The following is a 23135-nucleotide window of genomic DNA, read 5'->3' as shown; positions in this document are numbered from 1 at the left end:
GGCAGGGCTGCAAGGCTGGTGTGGGCTGCCTGGACATCATGTGGAGGCTTAGCACAGGATTGAGATGGGCAGCAGTCCCAGTACCAGGACTCTCTGAAGGCTTGTTAAAGGCTCATGACCTCTACAAGACCAGATGATAGCGGAGATGGAGCCCATCTCTCAGCAGAGGCTGCGGCACCTGGGATTACATCTGTGCCTGTCCTGTCTTTGGAGACCCCAGCTGGGGGTTTGGCTGGTGAACTTCAGCTGCTGCTCCTCCCTGCTCACTGAGGTTACTTGGCTTTCCTGGCCACTACCACCCAAATAGGAGTACTGGGAGCTGTGCTTTCTGCCTGCTGGGTGGGCTGTGGAGTGGTGGGAACCAGAGAAACCCCACATCTGACTTGCCTAGTCTGCAGATGGATGAGAAACCTCCTCCTGCTGCAGCTAAGCAAACATCCTCCAGGAAAAGCATTTTGCACATTGCTTGGTCTGCTGCTTCCCAGTTGAGCTGAACTTCAAAGCTGTTTGTGTGAAGGGAGGGCAGGTGCCTTTCCCTGCCCGCTGTCTCAGCCAGTGGCGTTGCTGCGGGACTGTGCTCCGCTTTAGAAGGTGGCCGCTGGGGCTTGGTCCTCTCCTGGGAGGAAGGCAGCCCAGGCAGGTGGGAAGGGTGTCCATCTGTCCTTGATCTGCTAACGCAGATCCTGCTCACAGCAGTGGGTACCTGCCCCAGATTCCCAGCACTCCTGGGCCTTGGTGGCTGCAGCTTCTGCTGCCACACTTTATGGTTATACACCCCAAAGACATTGAAAACGGAGAGAGGAAGCACTGAAGAACTACATTTTCATTCCAGTGATGTCTTCCAGCTCTGGTACTGAGCTGTAGGCAGGTGTGAAGCCTCCCTGAGGATTTTGATCCAAGGTACTGGTCTGTGCTTTGCTTCTGCCTGCTGGGAAGCATGAGCAGCACTCAGGGCCAGGGTCCCCCCATGGTGGCCTGGAGCCCACCTGGCGTTTGCCACCACATGGCAAGAGCTGGAGAGATTTGTTTTCACTCAACAAAAGTTTCACTGCAGTTTCCATACCCCTGGCAGAGGGGCTGCCTCTTCTCCCCTCCTTCTCCCAGCTTACTGGAAAATGGCACCTTTTCTCCATCCTCCCACAAACCTGGCATGCTGGAGCTCTTTGTTCCCTTGGGCACCAGCAAAACGTCGCTGTCACTTTGGCTGCCACGTGCAGCTGCAGCATTGCACCTCTTCTGGGCAAACACATCCCGGGCAAACTCCACTTGCAGCAGGGCCGCTGACAGCAGCCACAGTCTGGCACAGCTTTTAAAAATTATTTTCTTCCCTCTTTATGTACGTGCAGGCACCCTCTGAACTCAAATCCCCAGCTTGCATTCCTGCTATTTCTCCCAAACAGCCCGTGGCTAAAGGGAGAGGATTTTGGTGTGTTTCGAGGACAGTTCAGCTCTGCTGCTGTGGATATTTTTCTTGCTGGGGTGGAGGACTGAGTGCAGAGGGAGTAACCCCACTCTTCCCTGCTGCATGCCAGAGGAAGCATCACAGGCAGGAGAAGGGGGACGGGCAGGACCCAGGTCCCACGTGTGGGCTGAATCCCAGCTCTGCTGAGTCAGCAAAGGGCTGTGATGGCTGGGGGCTGCCTGTGCTGTCTGGGCTGGAAGGTGCATGGTAATGAGCTGGGACCTAACCAGATGAGGAAGCATATGCTGCTAACGAGGTTATGCCTGTAGCAACTTCAGCAGCCCGTCGTTATTCTATTAATACCGAAGCCCTGGTGATGTGCGGTTAGGTGGGGGTGGCACTGGCAGTCGCGGTAATGGATTGCTTCCCACATGCAGACTGACAGGGACTCCAGGCAAGCACCATCCCCAATAAATCAGAGAAGGGAGGACTGGGCTAAAATGAGAATCAACCCTGATGTGATCTGACTGTGCCAGCTTGTCTCCTGTATGGGCTAATTGAAAGGTCCTGCTTAGGGCCATGGTGCTGGCAGCCATCAGTGGGTAAAAGATTTCTGATTGGTCCAAAGCACCAGAAGAAGACGCTGGGCAGAAACATGTTTCCATCATTGCAGAAGGGACCAAATCTGTTCCTTTCCCTTGTTTCCATAAATTGGAAGTGCAAACTCGCAGCCAGTGTCTTCCAGAAGCACATCTCTTCTCTTCCTGCTTCCCTGTAGCTTTTTGTGTGCTTACCTTTCCTCGTAGCTGAGCTGTGCCAGGAGCACATGTTTTCCTTGTCACCCTTGAGTGGTATTTGGGGGGTAATAGGGGCATGAACTCCTGGGCCAGGTGACAGGGGATTTAATAGAAAAAGGGGAGGCTTAGGTCCCTGCTCCAAGATGGAGTGGCCGCCCCATCTAGGATGCCATTCCAGGAGCTTTTGCTGATAAACTAGAGATCCCTGAGTTGATGGATGTTGGTTTGGATTAAGGGTGCTTGCTGGATTGTGGCTTTTGAGCCATGTCCCGCTATCCAGAAAAATTACAGCTTGTATAATGAATTGTTTGTTTTGCAGCTCTGCTGGTGCCTACGTGCAGATTCACCAGGAGCTCAGGCTAGATCTCAGCTCCAAAATAGTGGTCTCCTTTACTCTCTGCCGAGAACTCTCTTTCCTAGATGACAGCAGACAGAAATATCAGAGTGGTTGAATCCACTCTGCAAAAATACGCTTTGTGCCAGCCCCTTGCATGGACAGAGTACTTGATTTTCTGTGCTAACAGGGCAGCTTTCTGAGCCCTAAGGTTCAGCTTGGCCAACTCTCCAGTGGTTAAACACAGGGGTAGTACCGGCACTGCAGTGTGGGGTACAGGGGCTTCATTCAGTGCTCAGTGGAGCATGTGCTAAACATCAGTTCCCCCAAACAAGAGCTCTGTTGTACCCTAGTTCTCAGTCTCTCTTGCCTGCATAAACTTTGCTAACATCTCCAACCTTGTTGAATACTTACAAGATGAACTACCTCCTGATAGCTGTTTTGATGGCATTGCTGTATTATGGAAGGATTTTTTTTCAAGAGCTAGATTTTTTTATGTGGGAGATGTTTTCTTGGAATGGTGACCTCAGATCCATCTCATCTTGCATGTTGATTGTGGCCTCTGTGTGGTTGGCTTTGCAGCAGCTGGAGTTGTCTTCCTTGCATTGGTGCTCCACTGTCCCTCTCCAGCTCCATGAGCTGGCTGTGGTCAGGGCTGCGGGGCAGTAGGAATGGTGCTGAGGTCCCCGAGCCACATGTCGGGACACCTTCCTCCCACAAGTCCCACTGCAAGGTGAACTCTGCTGCGTGGCAACCTCAGAGCCACCTCCTTGCAGCACACTGTGGTCTGCCTAGCTTAGCAGCCACCAAGTGTGAGTGCCTTAGGAAAGAGTTTAAAGTCAAGCAAGCTTGTAACAGTTCTTCTCTAGACACTGTCCTAGCTTTTAGGGTTTTCCGGGTTTTATAATTAATGGTTTTTAATTAACATTTCTTTCCTGAATTATGACCCTGTAAGCCCATGAAGACTTTCAGTGTCTGCAATATCCTGCAGTTTATCCTGAGTTTAACAGCTCACCTACATATTGCTGAAGAACAGCCAGCTTTTGTTTGTTCTGAACCTACCTCCCAAGCTGTTAGCTTTGCCTCATTCCCTTGCCGCAGCCTTGTGCACCCCATCTCACTCCTTCCCATGGCTGGATCCAGAGGAACGCTGTCTGATACACTGGAGAAGATGCTTGAGAAACCTGACTCCTAACCGGTCCTGAGTTTTACCACCTGGGGAGATTTGTAGGGCTGGTTGGTGGCACACAGTCATAGCTGTGTATCGGTGCCTTGTAATTGTGCTGTGACTGCCTGGTTCATCTGCACAGCCTGGCTGTTGTGGGAGTGAGAGCTAAATGAGTTTCACAGTGGAAGGCAGAGTGGTCTTTCCCTCTTCTCTTCTTCTGGAGCCACCGGTTTCCAGGAAGCCGTGCATGCAGGCTCTGCTGCGTGCCTTTCTCTGGTCCATGGGGAACAGAGGAGGATGATGGGAGTTTATTGCTGTTTCCTGTCTTGTCTGAGCTCTTGTCCCCTCTGAGGTGGTGGGCTGGGGCTGCTGGTCTTCAGACCTGCAGCACTTTGTATCCATGCCAGGAACAACCCAGCAGCAAAGTGAAATTGCAGCTCCTTCCTTGCCCCCTCACTTAGACGGAGTAACCGGTGAAAGGAAACAGGGGGATGAGTTACAGTAATACGTTTAGCAGATGGCAGGGGAAAAACAACAGTTATTTCCATCAGCACCCTCCTGTCAGCACAAAGGTGCCATGCCCACCTGCTGATCTCCAGTGTGCTCATCTGGCGTTGCTTCGCCTCCCTTCCCTGCCATCCCACTGAGCTGGGGTAAATTTAATGTGGCTTATTGATAAACTCTGATTTAGCTCTGCAGTGCGGTCTCTGTTTAGAAGAGTCTTTGGGATGCTTTGTCCAGTAGATTCCTCCATTGCTCTCTGCACCTGGGACGTGGTATTCAGGTCTTTGCACAGTTCTGTGGTCTCTGACCTCAACAGATAGTCTCCACTTTCTAGATAACAATGTCCCATTTGTTTCTAGTCCATCTTTGTTGCATTTCATTTAATTTTATTGATAGCTCCATGGATGGGTACCAGAGGTTTAAGGTGCAAAGGGAAGAGGGGACTGGGAGGATAAGGTGTTGCTAGCAAAATGCATTGCTAGGATGGGTGGACAGTCTTTGAAGGCAGCCAAGTCCCGGCATCACCCCATCACTCTAGGGCAAAAAAATGGTCTGAAAATGCAGATAAGCTTGAAAGAGAACAAAGTAAAGCCTAGTTCTGACTGGATTTCTTGCTGAGCATGGAGGGATTTCTCTGCTTGGCCTGGAAACAAAGGGGAGGCAGGGGAAAAGGTTGTTTTGCCAGTGGACTTGATAAGCAGATGAAGGGGTTCCTGGTGTCCATCTGGGCTGGTCCAGCTGCCTTTCCAAGCAGCAGTCAGGCAGCTCAAAGCCTCAGGAGGTTCCCCTTACCACCAGGTGAATGTTTTCCTCCTTGGAAGCTCCAGTGCCTCCTCTGTGCTTGTTACTCTTCCTGGAAGTAGCAAGGATCGATGCATGTCTCCTGGTACCTGAGTATTTCTTCTTGGCCAGATGGTCTTGATCTGTCACACATGTGAGTCTGAGGAGTGGGGAAAGCAGTCTTCTCCGTAAATAAACAGGGAGCAGGTTACCATCACCCCACACTACTGTAGCATTTCAAGGCCACAGCAGTGAATTATGTGAAAGTGTTGAGAGCCCTTTTGTAACAACATGGACCGCTGTGGCTGGGCTGGGGACAGAGCTGGTGCATTTGTTTGGGTTTCAGGCTGGTTGAGTGTCTTGGTTTGCTATGTGTTAATTTTTGAGGCTTTTCTGGGCCCGTATTTTCTTTGGTTTGGTTATAATCATGAAATGCCCGAGATTTCATTGTGCCTGAAGAGGGTTGTGCTTGTGCCCTGGGTTTGAGGCAGCAACCATGTTTCTTGGCAACACTCAGATAAGAGAAGGGACCCAGGACCTGTGGTTTCTAACCCATCTCATCAGCGGTGTGGCCAGTGCTGGCCATAGCAAGAGGACATGGGCTGAAGCTACCTCATTGCCTCCTCATAACCACCAATAGCTCCTGCTTGCTCTGTCCTGGAGGCACTTTTTCTGCTGCACAGCCCTCGTGTTCATCCTCTCTACAACACTTCAATGACGTGTTCTGTTTTGGGGTATAAATGTTTGCCCCTTCCCCAACCACTCCCCATCCTTGTCCCTGAGAGAGGTGCGGGACATGGAGGAACTTCCATATTTCCCTCTTTGTCTGTCTTCAGAGTGGTGCCCACTTCTGTGGGAGCTGTGGTCTGTGCTGGGAGCAGTTCTGGGGGTTTGGCTGTCCCCAGCTCCTGACTCTGCTGCCAGATCATCCCAATCCACCCACCTTCACCAAGTGACATGATGGGAGTTGTGGCTGTCAGACCAAGCCACCGAGGAGCTCAGGCCAGCAACCGAGCCTCACCCTGGGAAAGATGAAAGCATTAAATGACTAAATGAGGGGGAGAGAGACAGGCTGTTTGCAAGGCGGGTGATGCCCCATGTCACGTGTGGGGACATGAGTTGGTTGAGGGAGGTCAGTGGCCCCACCAGGGCCAGCACTGCTGTGCTTTCCTGCATGGGTTTGTTGTTTGGCCAGCAACCAACCCAACTACCCCATCCCTCTGCTGACGCTCTTCCTTCTCTTTTTCAGGGAGCCCATTGGAAAGAAGAGGTCTGGTAAGGACTCCTTTCCCCTCTGCCGGTTCCACCAGCTTCTCCTTTCACCCACAGCCGTGGTCTCCTGGAGCGGGATGAGGGTCTGGCCCCATGGCGGACCAACCCCTGGCTATGCTTCCCTGTGGGGCCTGGGCCTCCCCAACACAGTGTGCCCCCTCTGTCCACCCAGCGTTTCACTGCAGCCTCCAAGTCCCGGTCTCACGCCCCCTCTGCGCCTCCCGTGGCGCTCCCAAAGGTGGGATGGACGCCCGCAGCTCTCCACGCTGCGCTGGCCTCCCCATTTACTTGTTAATCAAGTCATTGCCATGTTGCTGCCACCCCCGTGTTCGTTTCCCTCCCCGCCTCATGCCTTGTCTCCCGTCATTTTGTTCCTTCATCAGGGTTTATCCAGAGAACGGCCTCTTTCCTGCAGAGAGGTAGTAACAGCCGCTCGCTACCTGGCCCTTGCTCTCGCTTTGCCTTTTGCCGGGGGGACACCTGCTCGGGCTGGGTGGGCAAGCCCCTTGCAAGAAGCTGTCACATCCCCCGTAGCTTTCTGTAGTGGCTGGTGGACACAGGGCAGTAGTGGAGAGGAGGTACGGCAGGTTCAGGACTGGCACTTGACCGTCAGTACAGCTCCACATGCAGGGGCTGTGTCGCAGGTCTTGGGTCAGGGGCAGGGCTTGGTCTGCAGCCAGGAGGATGGGGATGCAAAATTTCCCAAGTCCAAAGGAGGGTCTGAGTTGCGTGGCGGTCACTGTGAGGTTGAAAGTCTCCTGATGCAGTGGTGTGTTCTGCTTGGTGATTGCACCAGCTGGGACCCTTTGGGTGGACAGTTGGATCTGGGATGCTCTATCCCTGCTCCTCAAGAGAGGGGAACATCTCTGCAAGACCGCCTAGCTGGTGTGTTTTAGCAGTTATCTGAGCTTCCCAGAAAGAAGAGAAGGAGAGAAGAAGCGAAGAGCCTTCAGTCTGTGGATTAGGGAGGGCATCTTTTAGCTACTGGAGCCACAGAAGGTATAAAAATAGCACGAGGGTCCTTGGGAAGGAAGGTCTGAGTCTTGGCTGGATGGAGATTCTGCTGAAATAGGTTGTGGAAAAGTTTTTGGCCTGAGAGTTGGCACTGCCATAAGCTGCATAAGCAAATTCACTTGTAGATGAGGGGATTCCTCTCAGAGGAGAGAGAAAAGGTACAGGAGAGAGTCAAAGACCTAATTCCACTTTCCTTTCTTTTGTACTGGATCTGCAGGGCACCCCTCCCTCAAGAACTGATGGTGTCCCAGCCTCTTACCTGAGACTAGTTGTAGGATGCATATGAAAAGTTCAGATGTCTGCTTGAACAGTGACTCCTGGTTTTGCTCTATTCTCATGGGCAGGTCATAACTGGGTGCTCTCCTGATTGATTAGCATGGGTTTATGAGTATAGTTAAAACCTTCAGACAACATTTTCTCCTCAAACTCTGACTCCTGCAAGGTGTGTCTGTGAAAGCTGGACCTTGGGATGGTCATTTTATAGCTCTCATGAACTATTTGCAAGCACAGACTGCAGTTTTTGTACTAGCTTTCTTGTGCTGAAGTGGTGGGTCTTCAACTAGCTTTGGAGGCACAGCGAAGTCTCTGGCTCTGGGTGGAGACAAAAATGACTGCAATTTTTTTACTTCTCCTCTCTTTTGATAAAACAGAGGTAAAATAAAGATACAATCTATCTCGTCTTGAAAACTTCTCTTGTGTGTTGGCTCAGCAGGAACATTTGGTGAATAAGGGAAAGGTGTTATGTTTCCCTATGAGATCAGTGTGTGTTTAGATCACTTTGAACCCAGTCTACTTATGTTAGGCAAGAGAAAAGACGACCTCTTTAGGGTTGAGGAGAAGATGAAGAAAATTTCTGCTGCATAACTCAGTTCTTTGAGGGCAGAATTCAATTTAAGGATGCTGACTGCTAGAGAAGCAGGAGCTTTTCTCCTCTGTGTACACAGCTTTGTCCTGCCTTCCCACTGCAGGTTTATGGGCAGTTTCATTCTGCCATCCTGTTGGCATGGCAGGTTTATACCTGACACAGGGATGTTGCTGAGGTCAAAGAGAAAATGCTCTTTGGGATACTGTTTGCTTGGTACCATTGAGAGGGAGGGAGCAGGGACAGTTTGGGTAACATCCAAGCCAGAGTCTGCCCCAGCAGGGCAGGATGTGATGTTTTGCCCATGGCACCTGGCATATGTGCAGTAGCCATCAGGGAAAGATGTTTGCATGCAGTAGGGTTACAAAGGGCAGATGCCTTGTGCCAGATGTGTTCAGAGACTCCTCTCACTGTCTTGCATTTTCTGGCAGCGGAAACAGAGTTTGGTTCTGCTGCTGTCCCCCTGAATCCTCTTCTACCTTGTAGAAGTCCCTGATTGTTGATCAGTTCCTTAAGCCAGGCCTGCTTTGAGGTAGCAAATATGCAGCAAGACACAAAAAAAAGCTCTTTTGGTAGGGGATCTCCCTGAGGAGGGGGCAAGCAATAGCTGTTCAGAAGCAAAACCAGTGAGAATTGTTTCCCAATTGCTTATTTCTCGCAGCATTGCCAGAGAGGGGGTGAGCTGCTCTTCAGGAGAGTGCTGGAAAGAGCTCCCGAACTCCTGGCACAGCAAGCCCTGTTTTGAAATGGGATTTAAGCAAACACTGGGATGCAAAGTGGGTTAAAGTGCTTTCTGCCCTGTCTCCTGTGGTGACCAAGACACTCAACTGACATTTGCTGTTGGAAGGAGGGCCCGCTGTTAGTGAGCATTGGAAATAAAATCTGCTTCCTCTGCTGAGTTTTTTTACCAGTGTTTGTAATCCCACATGTCTGTAAGCCTCAGGCATGGGCCCAGGTTCTGTACAGCCTGCAACTTGCAGGGGGGTAGATTATTCCCCGGACTCTGAAGACTGACTTGGCCGCTGATTTAGGTACATCTAAAAGTAGTCATCATATCAGTCCCCAAGACTTGTTTTGAGCGTTTCTATTCACTCCTCCTCTCGCAGTTCAACAGAAAGCACAGATGGAGAGTCATGGGTTGCAGCACTGACTTAGTGCAGGGGAACCTGAAACTGTCTACAGAGTGTATATTTGGTGGAGCTGCCCAAGGAGGCTGGAAGAGAGCTCCAATATCCCCCTGCCAGTTTTATTTTAGATGCTTTCTTGTGTGGCCACATCCCTTTTGCTGTGCTATGTACTGTGCCTGCAATGGCGTAGAGACCCCAAACCGCAATATCCAGTCTAATGAGAGACAGTGAAGACACAGCTGTCATATCCTACAGCAGCCATAGGGAGGACCTTTCTAAAACACTGCTGGTGAATGGTATTTCCATGTGATTATTTTCCAGTTCTGGGAAAATCCCTGGAGAGATGAGAGGGCTTGCAAAGAGTACAGTGCAACATCTAGTGCCCATTTCATGTGAGAGCAGGAAGAAACTCACTGTTGCAGTACCGATCTTCACAAACTCTTCAGGTCTGGGAGAGGAGGGGTTGTCCTGAGAGCATTGGACAGATTAGCACAGGCCAGAGGACTAGGAGGAAGAAACATTATCCAAAGCTGGATAAAGCATGACATTTTTGGAAGGTGCATTAGGCAAGGCCTAGAGTCTACAGCAAGGGCAGCCTTCAAAAACCTGCACCCCCTCTTTTATTTCGGTCCTGAGCTCTTTGCTTCCCTCTGGAGGTATCAGCATCCAAGCCCCATAAGAAAGTCCTCACTTTTGGCACTCATACTGCAAAGCATGAAATAGGAAAGGGTGGAAATGTTGCAAGCAACCCTATATCTGTGAGATTTCCTACCTAGTTTTATACATCTCAACACTTTGGGTGAATGGCCAAGTTCCTGGTCAAACAAAACCTGCAAAGATTTATGGGCTGACCCATCACTCGTATGTGATGTGTCTTGAGACCAAGGTCATTGCGCTGAGCAATCCTTGGGTTGATAACTGGGATGTGCACTGCCTGGAGGTAGCTTCTGCCTGGCCTTGCCTGCAGAGCTGAATGCATCTCCCCGGCAGCTCTCCTGCCTCCATGGCAAACATCAGTTCTGCAAGTCCAGTCCAAGGACCTCAGTGGTCTCTTGACTCAATGTACATCCCTTCTCTAGGCCACATCTGTGTCAGTCTCACAAATGAAGGGTGTTCAGGATACACAGTCTGTGCTCCTGCCTACAGCTGTCTGCAAAACTCGCTCTCATGTGGGCTCCGGACTGTAGTAACGCTTCCTCCCCTCCCCAGCTGTAGGGGTTTAGTACTGTCTCTCATCTTAGATGGTAAGGTTTACACCATTGCTATTTTTAAGAGACTAAGTCTGCCCATAAATAGGATGTTTTGTTGTTAACTTGAGTGTGTGGTTTTGTGGTTGAGGATGATTATGCCAGGTGAAGATGCTCCTGAAATTAACTCCTACTTCTTCCTCCAAGCTCAGTTTACCACTTCTGTTCCTGGTTTAATAGGTACATTGGAGGATCCAGAATTGCCTGCTGAAACTACAAATAGCCTCACAGCAATGGGTGTAATTATAGCGAGGGAGGCAGAAAGGACAGTACTTCTCTCTTCCTATAGCTGTTATTCTTCTCTCAGGGGCTGGGTAGATCCTCTGATCACTTTAAGCACAAACCTTTAATTGAGCTAGTAGAACAGATAGTCCTAGCATCCACCGTTCACTTTAGAGGGCTATTTTTAATTCTGTCTGGTGCCCCACCTCTGGGTTTTGGCATGGAGGAAGCTTTCATTAGTGGTAACAGATCTTCTGCACTTGGCCAGCTCACCTGGAGCTCTGCAGAGTGCTGTTTATAGCAGAATAACACGGACATTTTGCCTCCTCTTCCTTTAAATCAGGCCGTCCTGAAGATACGTTGTTCATTTAAATCTTTGCTGTGGTCTTTCTTTCTCAGAACCAGTTTGAGAGGTTGTGACCTTGGGCACAGGAGAACGTCTCTGTGGGGGAGCAGAGCATCCTAGGATTGGTGAAGACCTGCTAGATCTTGTCCATCTGTACTCATCTCTCTTGTTCCGCTCATTGCAGGATTGTGCCCTAAAATAGGTTCCCCCATAGGAAAGATCTTTTGTCAGGCTGAGACCTCTCACGTGATAGAGGAGCCGTTGCAGTTTAGGTGTACTTGCCCATAGAAACTTCTTCCTGATACGTAGCCTGAATTTGTCTTTGCTGCATTTTGCCTTTACATCCCAAGAGACCATCACTCTCCATGTCATTTCTTTCTGACACCCTTTAGAGATTGGGAGGTAATTGTCCTGCATATCTGCCACGCCACAGCAGCTAGAGGGCTGGGCCAGATGTGATTTCTGCCCTGACCCAAAACTTGAGGCTCCCTGCTCAGAGTACATGCACAGCCCCTGTAAATTCAACTTAAAACCCATGATCAGGTGTGTGATTCTTTTGTATCACTCAGGCTATAATAATTAACACTATCCTATTTCCAAAGCACTGGGCAAATATTAATTAATTCTTACCGCACCTGTGGAGAGCGAGATAATATAATAGCATCCTCATCTGACAGGTTGCGAAGCCAGAAGGCAAAGCGTTGGGTGGGAGGCCAGAGCCAGGGCTCAGGGTGGAGGGGAGTCATGGGCAGGAGTTTCTTACACATTTTTGCTTTTTGGAGGCAGACGGGGCAAATGCTGCTGGTGCTCTGGGTAATGTAACACCTCGTGGCTGGTTTAGTGGGAGGCTGAGCCCGAGCGAACGCCCTGCTCGGTGGGGCTGAATAGACTGGGCTCGGCACTGAGCACACACAGTGTCTGCTCATGTGGGCCTGCAAAGCCCTGGGTTGCTTCGTGGTCTCCCTGCAGACAGCAAGCCTCTGCGCACGTCTGGGAAAAGGGTGGCTTTGCTTGGTGTATCGGGACAACCCTGGGGCCGTGTTTCAAAAGCAGACAGGTGCGAGCGGAAACCTCTGCTGAAGCGCTACCACAGCAAGCAACGCCAAGCGAAGGGGGTGCGTCTATATCCAGAGCGCTCTCCTACATGAAAATGTGCTGGGAAAATACGAGCCAGCCTTGCCCTGCTGTGCCTGGCTGCTGGTCCCCTGGCAGAGGAGGGGTTTGGCAGCGCAGCCGGGTGTCCCCTGCCCTTAGCCCGCAGTGCCACCTGCAGCCTGCCCGGGCTCCGCGCGGCCGCTGCCGCAGCACCCAGCTCTCCACCGGCTGTCGGGCCCCTTTCTGGCCAAAGGAAGGCCTTGCTCCCGGTGAATCCTGCCTGTTTGCTCCTCCTTGGGGTATTTTTTTTCATTTCTGACATGATATTGGGATCTCCAGCAGGAGGAGCAGCAGGAGTTGCTGAACAGAGTTAATGGAGCAAATAGCAGAGAGAGCAAACAGTACTGGCAAGTTGTGAGAAGGCGGATGAAATACATAAAGGCATTGATGGCAGGGGGATGCTGCTCTGTCCTACAAATGTCCCTCCACCTGGCTGTCCAGGCTTTTTAGTCAGGACCGGCAAAACTCACTGTCGGTTGTGTGTACTGAGCTGGGGTCTGAGCTGGTCTGTGTGCTGGGGCAGCTGATGCCAGTGCACAGGAGACTGCCCTGAGCCCCCCTCGGCCTCCCACAGCAGGGACCAGGCTGCTGTGCACATCTGTGGCGGTGGTGGGTTTGCTTGGATGGCTCTGTCTGTGAGCAGGAAGGTGGGTAGCAAGTAAAAGGCCTCACCTGGCTGTACCCATCTCACCTGGCTGCTGGTTTGGTCTCTCTCCTCCTCACTCTGCCCAAGTTTCTGGCTCACGTCTCTCACGCTGGGGTCCCCAGGGTGTCCTGGAGCTGCTCGCAGGCCAGCAGGTGCTTGGGAGTGGTGGCCCGCGCTCTCAGGAGCTGGCGCTGACACTGGCACACAGGTCGGTTCTTGTCCCCCCTGTGCAGGAGCTGACTCTGCGTCGGTCGACCCCTTGGTGCTGGAGCAGTATGTCGTGGTGGCGGACTACCAGAAGCAGGAGAGCTCCGAGATCAGCTTGTGCGTGGGCCAGTTGGTGGATATCATTGAGAAGAACGAATCAGGTACAGAGAGTTCGGCTTGGCAGAGGGTTTCAGGTCTGCTCTGCGTTGCAGAGCAGGGGCAGGAATAGCAATCCTGTATTATCAGTGTTTTCCTAATAGGACCTTAAGCAAAACAGCCTCCAGGCACCTCACAGGGATGTCCTTGGATGGTCAGCTGAGGTGGGATGTGGAGGAAGTAGCTTCAGTCTGCAGGCTGTCTGTATGAGCATGGACAAGACTTCAGGGCTGTCTCTAAAGGAAGGGTCTGATTACCCGTGTGCTGAGCACCAGGCACCCTCCATCTTTTACAGTCTCTATGCTTCTTCATGCTCAAACACTTGGCCGATGGGTCCTGAGGACAAAAGCCTTTCCCGGAATTGGCAGGCTTGTTTTATTGACAGTGGGGGACCCTCTCATGGTGCCCATGAAAGCCCCCATTGTGCATTCACAATTCCTGCCTCCAAACACAATGAAGCACCCGGCTGTGGAGCGGGACAGGCAGCTGAGCCATTTGCTTGCTTCAAAACTTAAGCTTTCTCTTAACCTCTGCAAAGGGATTGAGTCATGTCATGGGCCCAACTTCTGGAGTTTGCTGAAAAGGGGAATTTATTCCCTTAAGTTAATAGAAGTCACTCAGGGGGTTTTAAAGATAAATTCTGAAAATAGATTTTAAAATTCCGGAAACCTGGTCCCCAGAGGATTAGTTGCACCAGCAGCTGTTTGAGAATGGGGAAAATAAAAGCAACCCTGAAGCAAGTGAAACCTATCAGCACAGCCAGTTCAAAAGATATGGCAAATAATTTATTTATCAAATGTCAGCCCTAGTTTTCCCTTCCATGCAGGTAGGTGCTGATTCCCTCCCTGACAATCTAGTTGTCTTGCTAAATGACTCACTGGTGAGGTTCTGAGGATATTGCTTGGTCTTTAATTTTTTTTCTCCTAAAGACACAAATAGATTGTGCTTTTAATAACTGAGGAGCACATGTTTATTTTGATTGGCCACCCAGGGTGGCCCAGAATTGCTCATGGCCGCTATGGAGCTGGCTAGGTTTCTGCTGGGAGAGCTCATGTTTTAACCCTGTGTTTGCTCTTAGCTTTTAAAATTTGCTATTTCCACAAATGTAAAGAAGGTGAGAGTGCAGCAGGAGTCGGCTGTCGATTTGCAGACAGTGTATTCATCTCTGCTAATTGGCCTGGGCTTGCTGACCCAGACTGAGGGAAAGTGAACCATGAAAGGAAAAAAAAAAAAAGGAAAGCAAACGCAGTGGCTGGAGCCATTCCATTCTGAGAGTCTCTCCCATTGTTCATGGGGAGGGAACCGTACATTTAGATAGCATTCAGCTGCGATTCTCCCATGCTGCTGTCTGTGCTCCCTTTCACATAGTGCTTGGCTCTGTTGCTTTGGGGTCACTCCAGCCTCCAGGTGGCAAGGAGGGGGAAAGCCCCCCAGGCTCGTGGTTTGGAGGGAGGGAGGGAGTTTTTGGCTGGTGGGAGCCCTTGACTGAGCCGCCTGCTGTTTTCTTCTCAGGATGGTGGTTTGTGAGCACATCGGAGGAGCAAGGCTGGGTGCCAGCGACCTGCCTGGAGGCCCAGGATGGTGTCCAGGATGAGTTTGCAATGCAGCCGGATGAAGGTAAGAAGCTGCTGGAGACATCTGCTCCAGCTTCTTCGTGCTGAACTGCACTGAGCTGCTCGCAGGACTGCTTAGCCCTCCCTGACTTAGGCAGGGCAACAGCCCAGGGAAGGACAAACCCACATGTGCTGTTCAGTCATGTCTGCCCATAATGGTCCTGCCTGCCCAGCACTCTGCTCCAGTGCTGTAGCAATAGTGGGGCAGGTGGATACTAGTGGTGTAACTGCTGGCCTTTCTGCTCCCTCACAGAGGGGCTGAAGGTACCACCTCTAGGGAACACCCAGTTCTGCCATCCCAATGCCTCCTATAGACCCCAGGGAGCTGTATTACCTGCAGTGGAGGAGGAACAAAGCTCAGGTCCTAGGACAATTCCCTTGTCTTCTAGACCCATGCAGAACAAAGAGTATGCATGAGCTCACATTATGCTTAGACCATATCTGAAATATTTTTGCTTAGAGCAGATCTGAAACGCCCCTGGAGAATGCATCCTTCCCATTGACCACTGTATGCTTCAAAGCAGTGCTGTAGCTGGCTCAGTCCCTTGCTTGGGGAGATGGAGGTGGGAGGCGGGGCTCAGACGGGGGAGAGCCCCCAGAGGGCTCCAGGCAAGTACAGTCTCTGTGCCACTCTCTGGCTGGTGTCAGCCCTGTCTCCTCTTGGACCTGAAATGCCACCTCCTTACATCCTTTCTTGTCCTTCTCCTGCTTCCCCAACATGCTCTTCCCAGTCCCATGGAGATACTGGTCTCTGCCCAGGCACGTTGGCCGCCGTCGGACTCTTGGGGACTTGTACACCAGTGGATGGGGTCAAGGTGGACTTCATAGAGACTTGTTCGGCTGCCCATGTTTTGTGCTTGGACCATTGTTGTCTGCATGTTTGTTCGCTTTGCATGCGATGGACCCTGCTTGTGTCAGTCCTCTGTGTGTGCCATACGTGCTCCTCAGCCTTCCATTAGGCCCACTCATGTCAAACTCTCTTTCCTCTATCAGCTGTTCCTTCTAACTTTTTGAGGCTTGTTTTGTGTACAGAGGCTGGAGTTTCTGCTTTCCCCCAACACATGTATGCAGACTTCTTGCAGCTGCTGCCTTAGTTCCTGTAAGAGTAACTCCTCTGAGCCATAGCCCTGGGATTGGTAGCTCAGATGGGGTCAGGAAGAGAAGAGCCAGCTTGGTTTTGCCAGACGTGATGGCATTTTCTGCTTTGACTCATTTGCATGAAGGGAGTGGGAAATCGGGCCCTTCAAGGGCTGTGCTCCTCCAGGAAGACAAAGCCGAGAAACATGCATGGTGGGGATATATGAACGTCCAGAGGTGTGGGGTTTGGAGGCAGACTTTTCGCAAACGGGCCTTCACCCTATTGTGGCACTGCTTAAGCACAGGCAATTGCTTTCCTGCCTTTCCTCCAGAGAGGACAGGACAAGGTGAGGGAGAGGGGTGTTTGTCTGACATGTTGTCAGCATGGCTGTTAGGATGTTTCCCCTTCCTCTTGAAGGGAAGAGCATCCGTGTTCCTGCTTATCATTGTTTGGTCTAGTGGACAGGACATCAGACTCTTCTCCAGGACTACATGGCTTTGACCAATGTCTTGGGGGACCCAACTGTTGAACAGGGAAGTTCATGTAGACCTGCGGTTTGAGAGCTGTGCATGAGAGCACATCTCTGTGTGGAGGGTTATCCCCTGATGTCTGTGGGATTTCTTTCCCTCTATAGAGGACAGTTCTTCTTTAAAGGCTCTGAGAAAGAAATTTGAACTGAAATGGATGCATGGAAGGGCTTCTGTGAAGAGCAGGTGAAAGGAGAGCTGTCATATAAAAGATAGTCTTTAGTCCTAAGGGAGAGGAGGAACTGTTTTCAACAACTTCTCCTTGGACCAGACTAGCTCACCAAAGCTTACATTTCAAAGTGCAGCTGGGTTTGTTTTGAAATACATTTCACTGGCATTTCTTTTATGAATGGTTGTCTATGTGTGTTTGCACCTGTATTACAACAGGAATTATCATTATATAAAACACTTAACCGTTGTTGTTTGACTGAGTCCAGGTTTCTGTAAAACAGTATCTCTGTGAAACCGCACTTTCTTTCCAACAGAGGAGAAGTACACCGTTATTTACCCTTATACTGCAAGGGACCAGGATGAAATGAACCTGGACAAAGGGGCTGTGGTGGAGGTGATCCAGAAGAACCTGGAGGGCTGGTGGAAAATCAGGTACTGTCCCTACCTCTTCCTCTTCCCTGGCACTGCAGCTGGGGCTGTGCAAAGCAGAGACCTGATGCATGTGGGATGTACGGTCCAAAGGCATGTCCAGCGTATTGGGAAGGGCAGAGTACCAGAACTCATTTCTCTCCATCCCTACAAACTAAGGCTAGCTGATGTTCAGGGCTTCAGCCAAGCATAGCTGTGGTTAAACATCTTTAAAATCCCCCGATTTCCTGTGCTGGGAGGTGGACTACATCACAGCATCACATGCCCCAGCAGTGCAGAGGGAACCAGTGTGAGAGCATTAGTGTTACGTCATGTGCTGCTGATAGGAAAACCAGTGAGCATCCTGGAGGCAGGCTGGATCCTCTGGCTGTGTTAGGAGGCTCTTGGGGAGAAGTGCCGTTGTCCGGGCCAGGTCTGCTGTGTGCAGGGTGTGCTGAGGCCAAAGACTCCAGATCGTCCTGAGCTGATACTTGTTTTCTCCTGGAAGCTCATTTTCTCTTGTCTGTGGTCTAGCAAACAGCCGGACATGAGTAGGGTGGGAGCACATGCTGCAATTTTCTTAACCTTACATTGAACCTCTGGTCTTGGCAGCAGCAAAGCTCCAGAAAAACGTACATCGACTTTCTAAGCAGAGGAGAGCTGCCACAAGAGCTCTAAAGGCAATTACAAGCTCAGCAGCTGGTGCCATCTGAGCGTAGTGGCTGCAGCCCGGCCAGCGGGGAGAGTCTCTGACGCTGGCGCAGGACCCTCCAGCATGGCAGAGAGACTCTGCGGATGTGGTTTCTTAATCAGATCGCAGGGCTGGTTTCCCTCTTAAACAGTGCAGATTTAGAGCAGGGAAGGGATCCAGACTGCAAGCGCTCAGGCAAAGGGCTTGTGCTTTCTCCAAAGACCAGGTACATCAATCCTAGCAGCAGCGCTCTGTTTTTCCCCTCTGCTTCCCCTGTCAGTGAGCTTCATTCCTGAACTGGTGCCATTGCTGAGGTGAAAAGGAAACCGGGCTTCATGCCGTTCCCAGCCCTCGGCCCGCTGGCTGCAGCCGGCTTGCACGGGAGCATTAGTCATGGCTGGAGCTCTCCAGGTGCCCACGTGCCATGGGGCAGGACAGCGGGCAAGCTCCTTTTGCCCAGATCTTGCAGTACCTTCAGTCAATGCATGTCCTGAGCTCTGGCTCTGGGGACGTCCGATGGCTCAACACCACTTGAGCACAGTGAGTTGCTCCTCTGGGAAGGGCTCGCAGCCCTGGTGCAGCGCAGGGGCTCTGCACAGTGACGCTGCCGTTGTTGCCACCACAGGTACCAGGGCCAAGAAGGCTGGGCCCCTGCCTCCTACCTTAAAAAGGGGAATGGAGAGATGTTCTCGCAGAAGCTGGGGTCAGGCTCCTCCGCTCATTCGTGTGCCTTGGATCTGGATGGCATCTCCCGGCAGCAGGTCGTGGCAAGCCGAGAGAAGGATGGGCTCACTGGCCAAAGGGATGGGAAATTCGACAGCCGTCCCCTGCCCAATGCTGACATCCGACGCAGTAAGTGGCCAGTCGGGAGGAGGCCGGTAGTGGCTGGGGTGGCAGCACAGCCTTTCCTGCAGGCTTTTGGGCTACATAACGGGGTGTGAGGGAGGTAGAAGGCTTGCAGCCACTGTGAGCTCTGCATCAAGGTCTGGAGGTGACATTGCACAGGCAGATGGGGCAGGAACACCTGCTGAGGATCAGCAAATATGATAAAAGCCTCCCCTTCCCAGACTGGAGATGCTTCTCCAGAAGCTGGGGCATTTTAACCCCCTGCAGGCCAAGTCTTCTGGGTCAGACCTGCAATGAAAAAGCAATTTCATGTGGTGACCTCAGCTGCATTTCCCAGCAGCACCTGATGGTGCAAAGCTGGTTCCTCTTCTAGTGGAATGGTCTCAAAACCTGGGTACCAGGCAGACAGGTTCCTCCTTTGGCTTCCTTTCCTCATGGGACAGGCTTGGTCCTTGCCTTTCTGTTTTCTCTTTTACTTGTCTTTTGTGTGACCAAAAGCCAGAAACTCAACAGTATCTGAAATTCTTCCTCCACAGAGTCACCAAAGATGAGGCAGAGACCCCCTCCTCGCCGAGATCTCACCATAGTAAGTGCCTGCTGATGTAGGAGAGCAGCAATGGCAAAGGGAGTTGGAGAGGAGCACTGAAAGGATGTCTGGGCACTGGTTATTCTTTGCCTGGGATCTTGCCCCTGTACCATGGGCTCTGCTCTTGGTCAAGGCAAGATGGGCTTAAGCTGCGCCAAGCTTAAGCATGGGCTTAAGCTGCTCTTGGTCAAGGCAAGATGGGCTTAAGCTGCGCCAGGGGAGGTTTAGGTTGGAAATTAGGAAAAATTTCTTTACGGAAAGGGTGGTCAAGAATTGGAATAGGCTGCCCAGAGAGGTGGTAGAGTCACCATCCCTGGAAGTGTTCAAAAAACGGGTAGATGTGGCACTTTGGGACATGGTTTAGTCCAGTCTACCCTTGATTGGCTTAGAGTAGACTTGGTAGTGTAGGTTAATGGTTGGACTGGATGATCTTAAAGGTCTTTTCCAACCTAAACGATTCTATGATTCTGTGATTCTATAAGGCTGGAGAATGCATGTCGCCCCCCTGCTGTCTTAAGACTCTTCTCTTTGTGTGTCGTCTTTAGATGAACTTTTGGCCAGTCTGTCCCACAAGGCTGGGTTGCCAGTGGGAGGCTGCAGACTGGCTCCCTCCTTCTGGGGAGGGTAACTCTGCTGTCAGCAAGGGCTCTGGCACTGAGTAATTTTCTGCTCAGACTGGAAATCATTTGCTGGTTTGTATTGGTGAGGGTGCTGCATGGGCACAGCTGATCTCCCTGGCCTGGCCATGCTGATTTGTGTGTCTGCAGGCTGATGGTCTGTGTGGATGTTGTGTCGCACCTTCTGTAGAAACGTGCTGATGGGTTTCTTTTTCCTTGTCATAGCCACGTGGTTTGAACCTGCCTAAACCTCCTGTCCCTCCTCAAGTGGAAGAAGAATATTACACCATCGCTGACTTCCAGACCACCATCCCTGATGGCATCAGCTTCCAGGCAGGAATGAAAGTAGAGGTAAGACTGTCATCTTCCCTTCTCACATCTTCACATCAGTGCAGTGCTCCTGACTCCCATTGCCCTGCGACCTGTTTCAGGCAGGAGCTCCCTTTCCAGGCAGGGAAGATCTGCTCACCACGGCATTCTGGGTGGAAACCAGGCATGTGATTGCCTCTGTGGACTGTTGACATCCCAGGGCTCTTCTAGAGTGGGAGAGAAACCTTTATGAGCTCATGAGACTTTGGAGTCCCTGGTGCTTTTGGTGGCCTCCTGTCCCCCAAGTATGTGGGTGCTGTGTTGTCTGAGTTAGTGGAAATTAAAACCACATCACGAATCGGGGTAGAGATGGTGTTTTTTTCTTAGTTAAGCCAGGTGTAAAGTTAGAAGCCCTTCCAGAACTGCTTTCCTGGCACACCCGCTTTCACCGGCAGAATCTCTCTTGCAGATGTGATTTTGCTTTTCAAAATGTAAGCTGTGCCTCTCTAAGAGGATTTTTCTTTTACAGCTGCCGCTGTCAGCTCCTCCCAGGTCCCAGCCCCACTTCTGGAGCACTCAGAGGCCGGATGGCTACTGATCCGTGCGGTATCGCTGCCGGCTGATCGCTCCAACAGTGCCGCGCAGTGGCCACCGCCAGTAACCAGCATCCCGGTCCTGCCTCCGGGGCGGGATGGTGACAGCTCAGCTGCAGCTCCTTGACATGGCTCTGTCGTTCCTCGGTCCCATAGCACGCAGGTCCCCTTCCCTGGCAGAGGTTGTAGGCAGGTTCCCCTCCTGCTAGGATACCAGTCCTGTGATTACACGGCTTCTGGTTACCAGGACAGGGAGGCACCGAGGCCATGTACCACCCTGATATCATTTCAGAGACACCCAGCATCCCCTCTTGTGCAGAGAGGGCTCCTGCATGGATGTCTAAAGTTTCCTTTCCCCTCGGCAGGTTATTGAGAAGAACCTGAGCAGCTGGTGGTACATTCAGATTGAGGAGAAGGAAGGCTGGGCCCCCGCCACATTCATTGATAAGTACAAGAAAACCAGCAATGCATCCAGGCCGAATTTCCTGGCTCCGCTACCCAACGAGATGGCCCAGCTCCGGCTTGGTGACACTGTGGCCGACAGCAGCGCCAGCGAGGAAGTGACGGGACCGTGCCGTCCTCTGCCGGAGGCTCCTCCTAACGGTATGGACTGTGGTGGGAAGTGGGCCAAAGACTGGAAGGGGAAGGAGGTTCCTGAGAGTGGAGACCTAGCCTTTGCCGGTGGCTATGAGGAGATCTCAGACCGTGACACAGAGGAAAAGCCCAGCCTGCCGCCCAGGAAGGAGTCCATCATTAAATCAGAAGGCGAGTTACTGGAGAGGCAGAGGCCTCCCCCCAAGCCCCCGGGCATGATTTTGCCCATGATCCCACCCAAGCAGTCAGCAGCCCCAAAGGACAGCAAGAAGCCTGAGCTGAAACCAGAGAAGGGCAAACTGTTCCAGCTGAAAAATGAAATGGGACTCGAATGTGGACACAAGGTGTCAGCCAAGGAAGTGAAGAAGCCAAACCTCCGGCCCATTGTCAAGCCAACCAAGCCAAAAGCTGAGCCCATGGAGGACAAGCCTGAGTCCATCACCCAGAATCCATTCTTGAAGTCAAGACCTCAGATCAGGCCAAAACCCGCTGCAGCCCCCCGGACTGACCCACCTCCAGCTGATGATAAACTGGATATTTGCAGCCTGCGGAGCAAGCTTAGACCTGCAAAGTGCCCAGAGAAACCCTCCGAGCAGGACACCACTGCCAGTGAAAGCTCCTTCAATAATGCCGTGGTCTCTTCAGAGGCTTCTGGAAGGTTTCAGGAGCGACCAAGCGTGGAGAGCAAACCCCTGCCCAAGCTGGACAGCCACACTGCGAAAGAGGCACTGCCCAAATCTCCCCTGGGCCCAGCAAACACCCCGGCTGCCAGGGAGCCCCCGCCGCAGCGTCCTGTTGTACCACCCCGCAGACCACCCCCACCCAAGAAAACAGGGGGTCCTGCCTCCGGCCCCACAGCAGAGCTCAGGGCCCCGGCACGGGAGGCACCTGAAATCAGGTCGTCCCCGGTGCCAGGGAGGCCCATGCTGGTTCCTCCAAAAGCCAAGCCATTCCTCTCTGCCTCCGTCCAAGATGAAGCCAAAGTGAAAAGCAACGTAAGCCCAAAGGTCATATCCAAGCCAGTGGAGAGAGGGGAAGCCAAGGAGAGGACCTCAGCCCCTGTCTCCAGTCCAGACATCTCCAGGGAAGCTCTCTATGTGGCAGTGGCAGATTTTGAAGGCGACGAGGAGACCAACAGCTTTAAAGAAGGGACTTTGTTTGAAGTTCGTGAGAAGAACAGCAGCGGCTGGTGGTTTTGCAAGGTCCTGACTGGGGGGCCGTGCTGGGAGGGCTGGATCCCTTCCAATTACCTGCGGAAGAAGCCATAGCCACTCTTCTGCTTGCACGGCTGGAGGTTCCCTGGTCTCTCACCTGAGTATTTAATTAGCAGATTAATTTATAGTTTTCTGTGAGGCTGGCTTTAAAAAAAAAGATAATAATTGAGATCCTACACATCCCAGCTGGTGCCTGCTGGCGGCAGCATGGAGGAAGCAGCTCGGCCTCCCCTCCCCACTCGTGTGCTCCCACCCGCCCTCCTCCCCGTGTTCCCCCGAGCACTATGCTCCCATGGCCACGCCGGCAGCCCAGCCGTGCAGCCGGAGCTGCTCTGGCCAACCTTCGTGTCATACGATGGCTACCATGGTTCTCCATGCTGGGGAGATGGACCTTGACGGACATTTTTGCCACCTGTATGGGGAATTAAAAAAGAAATACAGAAGTAGCCAGGGAGAGAAGTGAAGTGTGGAATGGTACCAACGAAGGAAATCTGGCTGCATAAAAGGATTTGCCTTTCCCTGAGGCTCAGGGTCACGGTCAAATGTTGTAGGTCATGTTGCTTAGTCCAGGTGTGTAGCAGAGCCATAGGGAACATGGGAAAAAGGAGGAATTATTGCTGAGAATGGGGTCCCTGTAGCTCTGCGTGCA

At 51.8% G+C, this 23135-nt stretch overlaps 1 protein-coding gene across 1 annotated transcript in view; it reads left to right on the top strand.

Annotated features, from left to right (window-relative positions):
- SH3PXD2B (SH3 and PX domains 2B) overlaps window positions 1–22540 on the top strand; it is a 76157-nt gene extending 53617 nt beyond the window's left edge. Inside the window, exons 6-13 of the mRNA XM_075714894.1 lie at window positions 6235–6260; window positions 13110–13244; window positions 14752–14856; window positions 16943–17060; window positions 18353–18579; window positions 19110–19159; window positions 20002–20127; window positions 21044–22540. Of these exons, the coding sequence (XP_075571009.1) occupies window positions 6235–6260; window positions 13110–13244; window positions 14752–14856; window positions 16943–17060; window positions 18353–18579; window positions 19110–19159; window positions 20002–20127; window positions 21044–22540 (2284 nt within the window). The remainder of the gene's footprint in view (window positions 1–6234; window positions 6261–13109; window positions 13245–14751; window positions 14857–16942; window positions 17061–18352; window positions 18580–19109; window positions 19160–20001; window positions 20128–21043) is intronic.
- Window positions 22541–23135: the final 595 nt, after the last annotated feature.

This window comes from Pelecanus crispus, chromosome 8 (genome assembly GCF_030463565.1).
Source record: "Pelecanus crispus isolate bPelCri1 chromosome 8, bPelCri1.pri, whole genome shotgun sequence".
NCBI lineage: Eukaryota > Metazoa > Chordata > Aves > Pelecaniformes > Pelecanidae > Pelecanus > Pelecanus crispus.
This window is presented reverse-complemented; position numbering and strand designations above follow the sequence as displayed.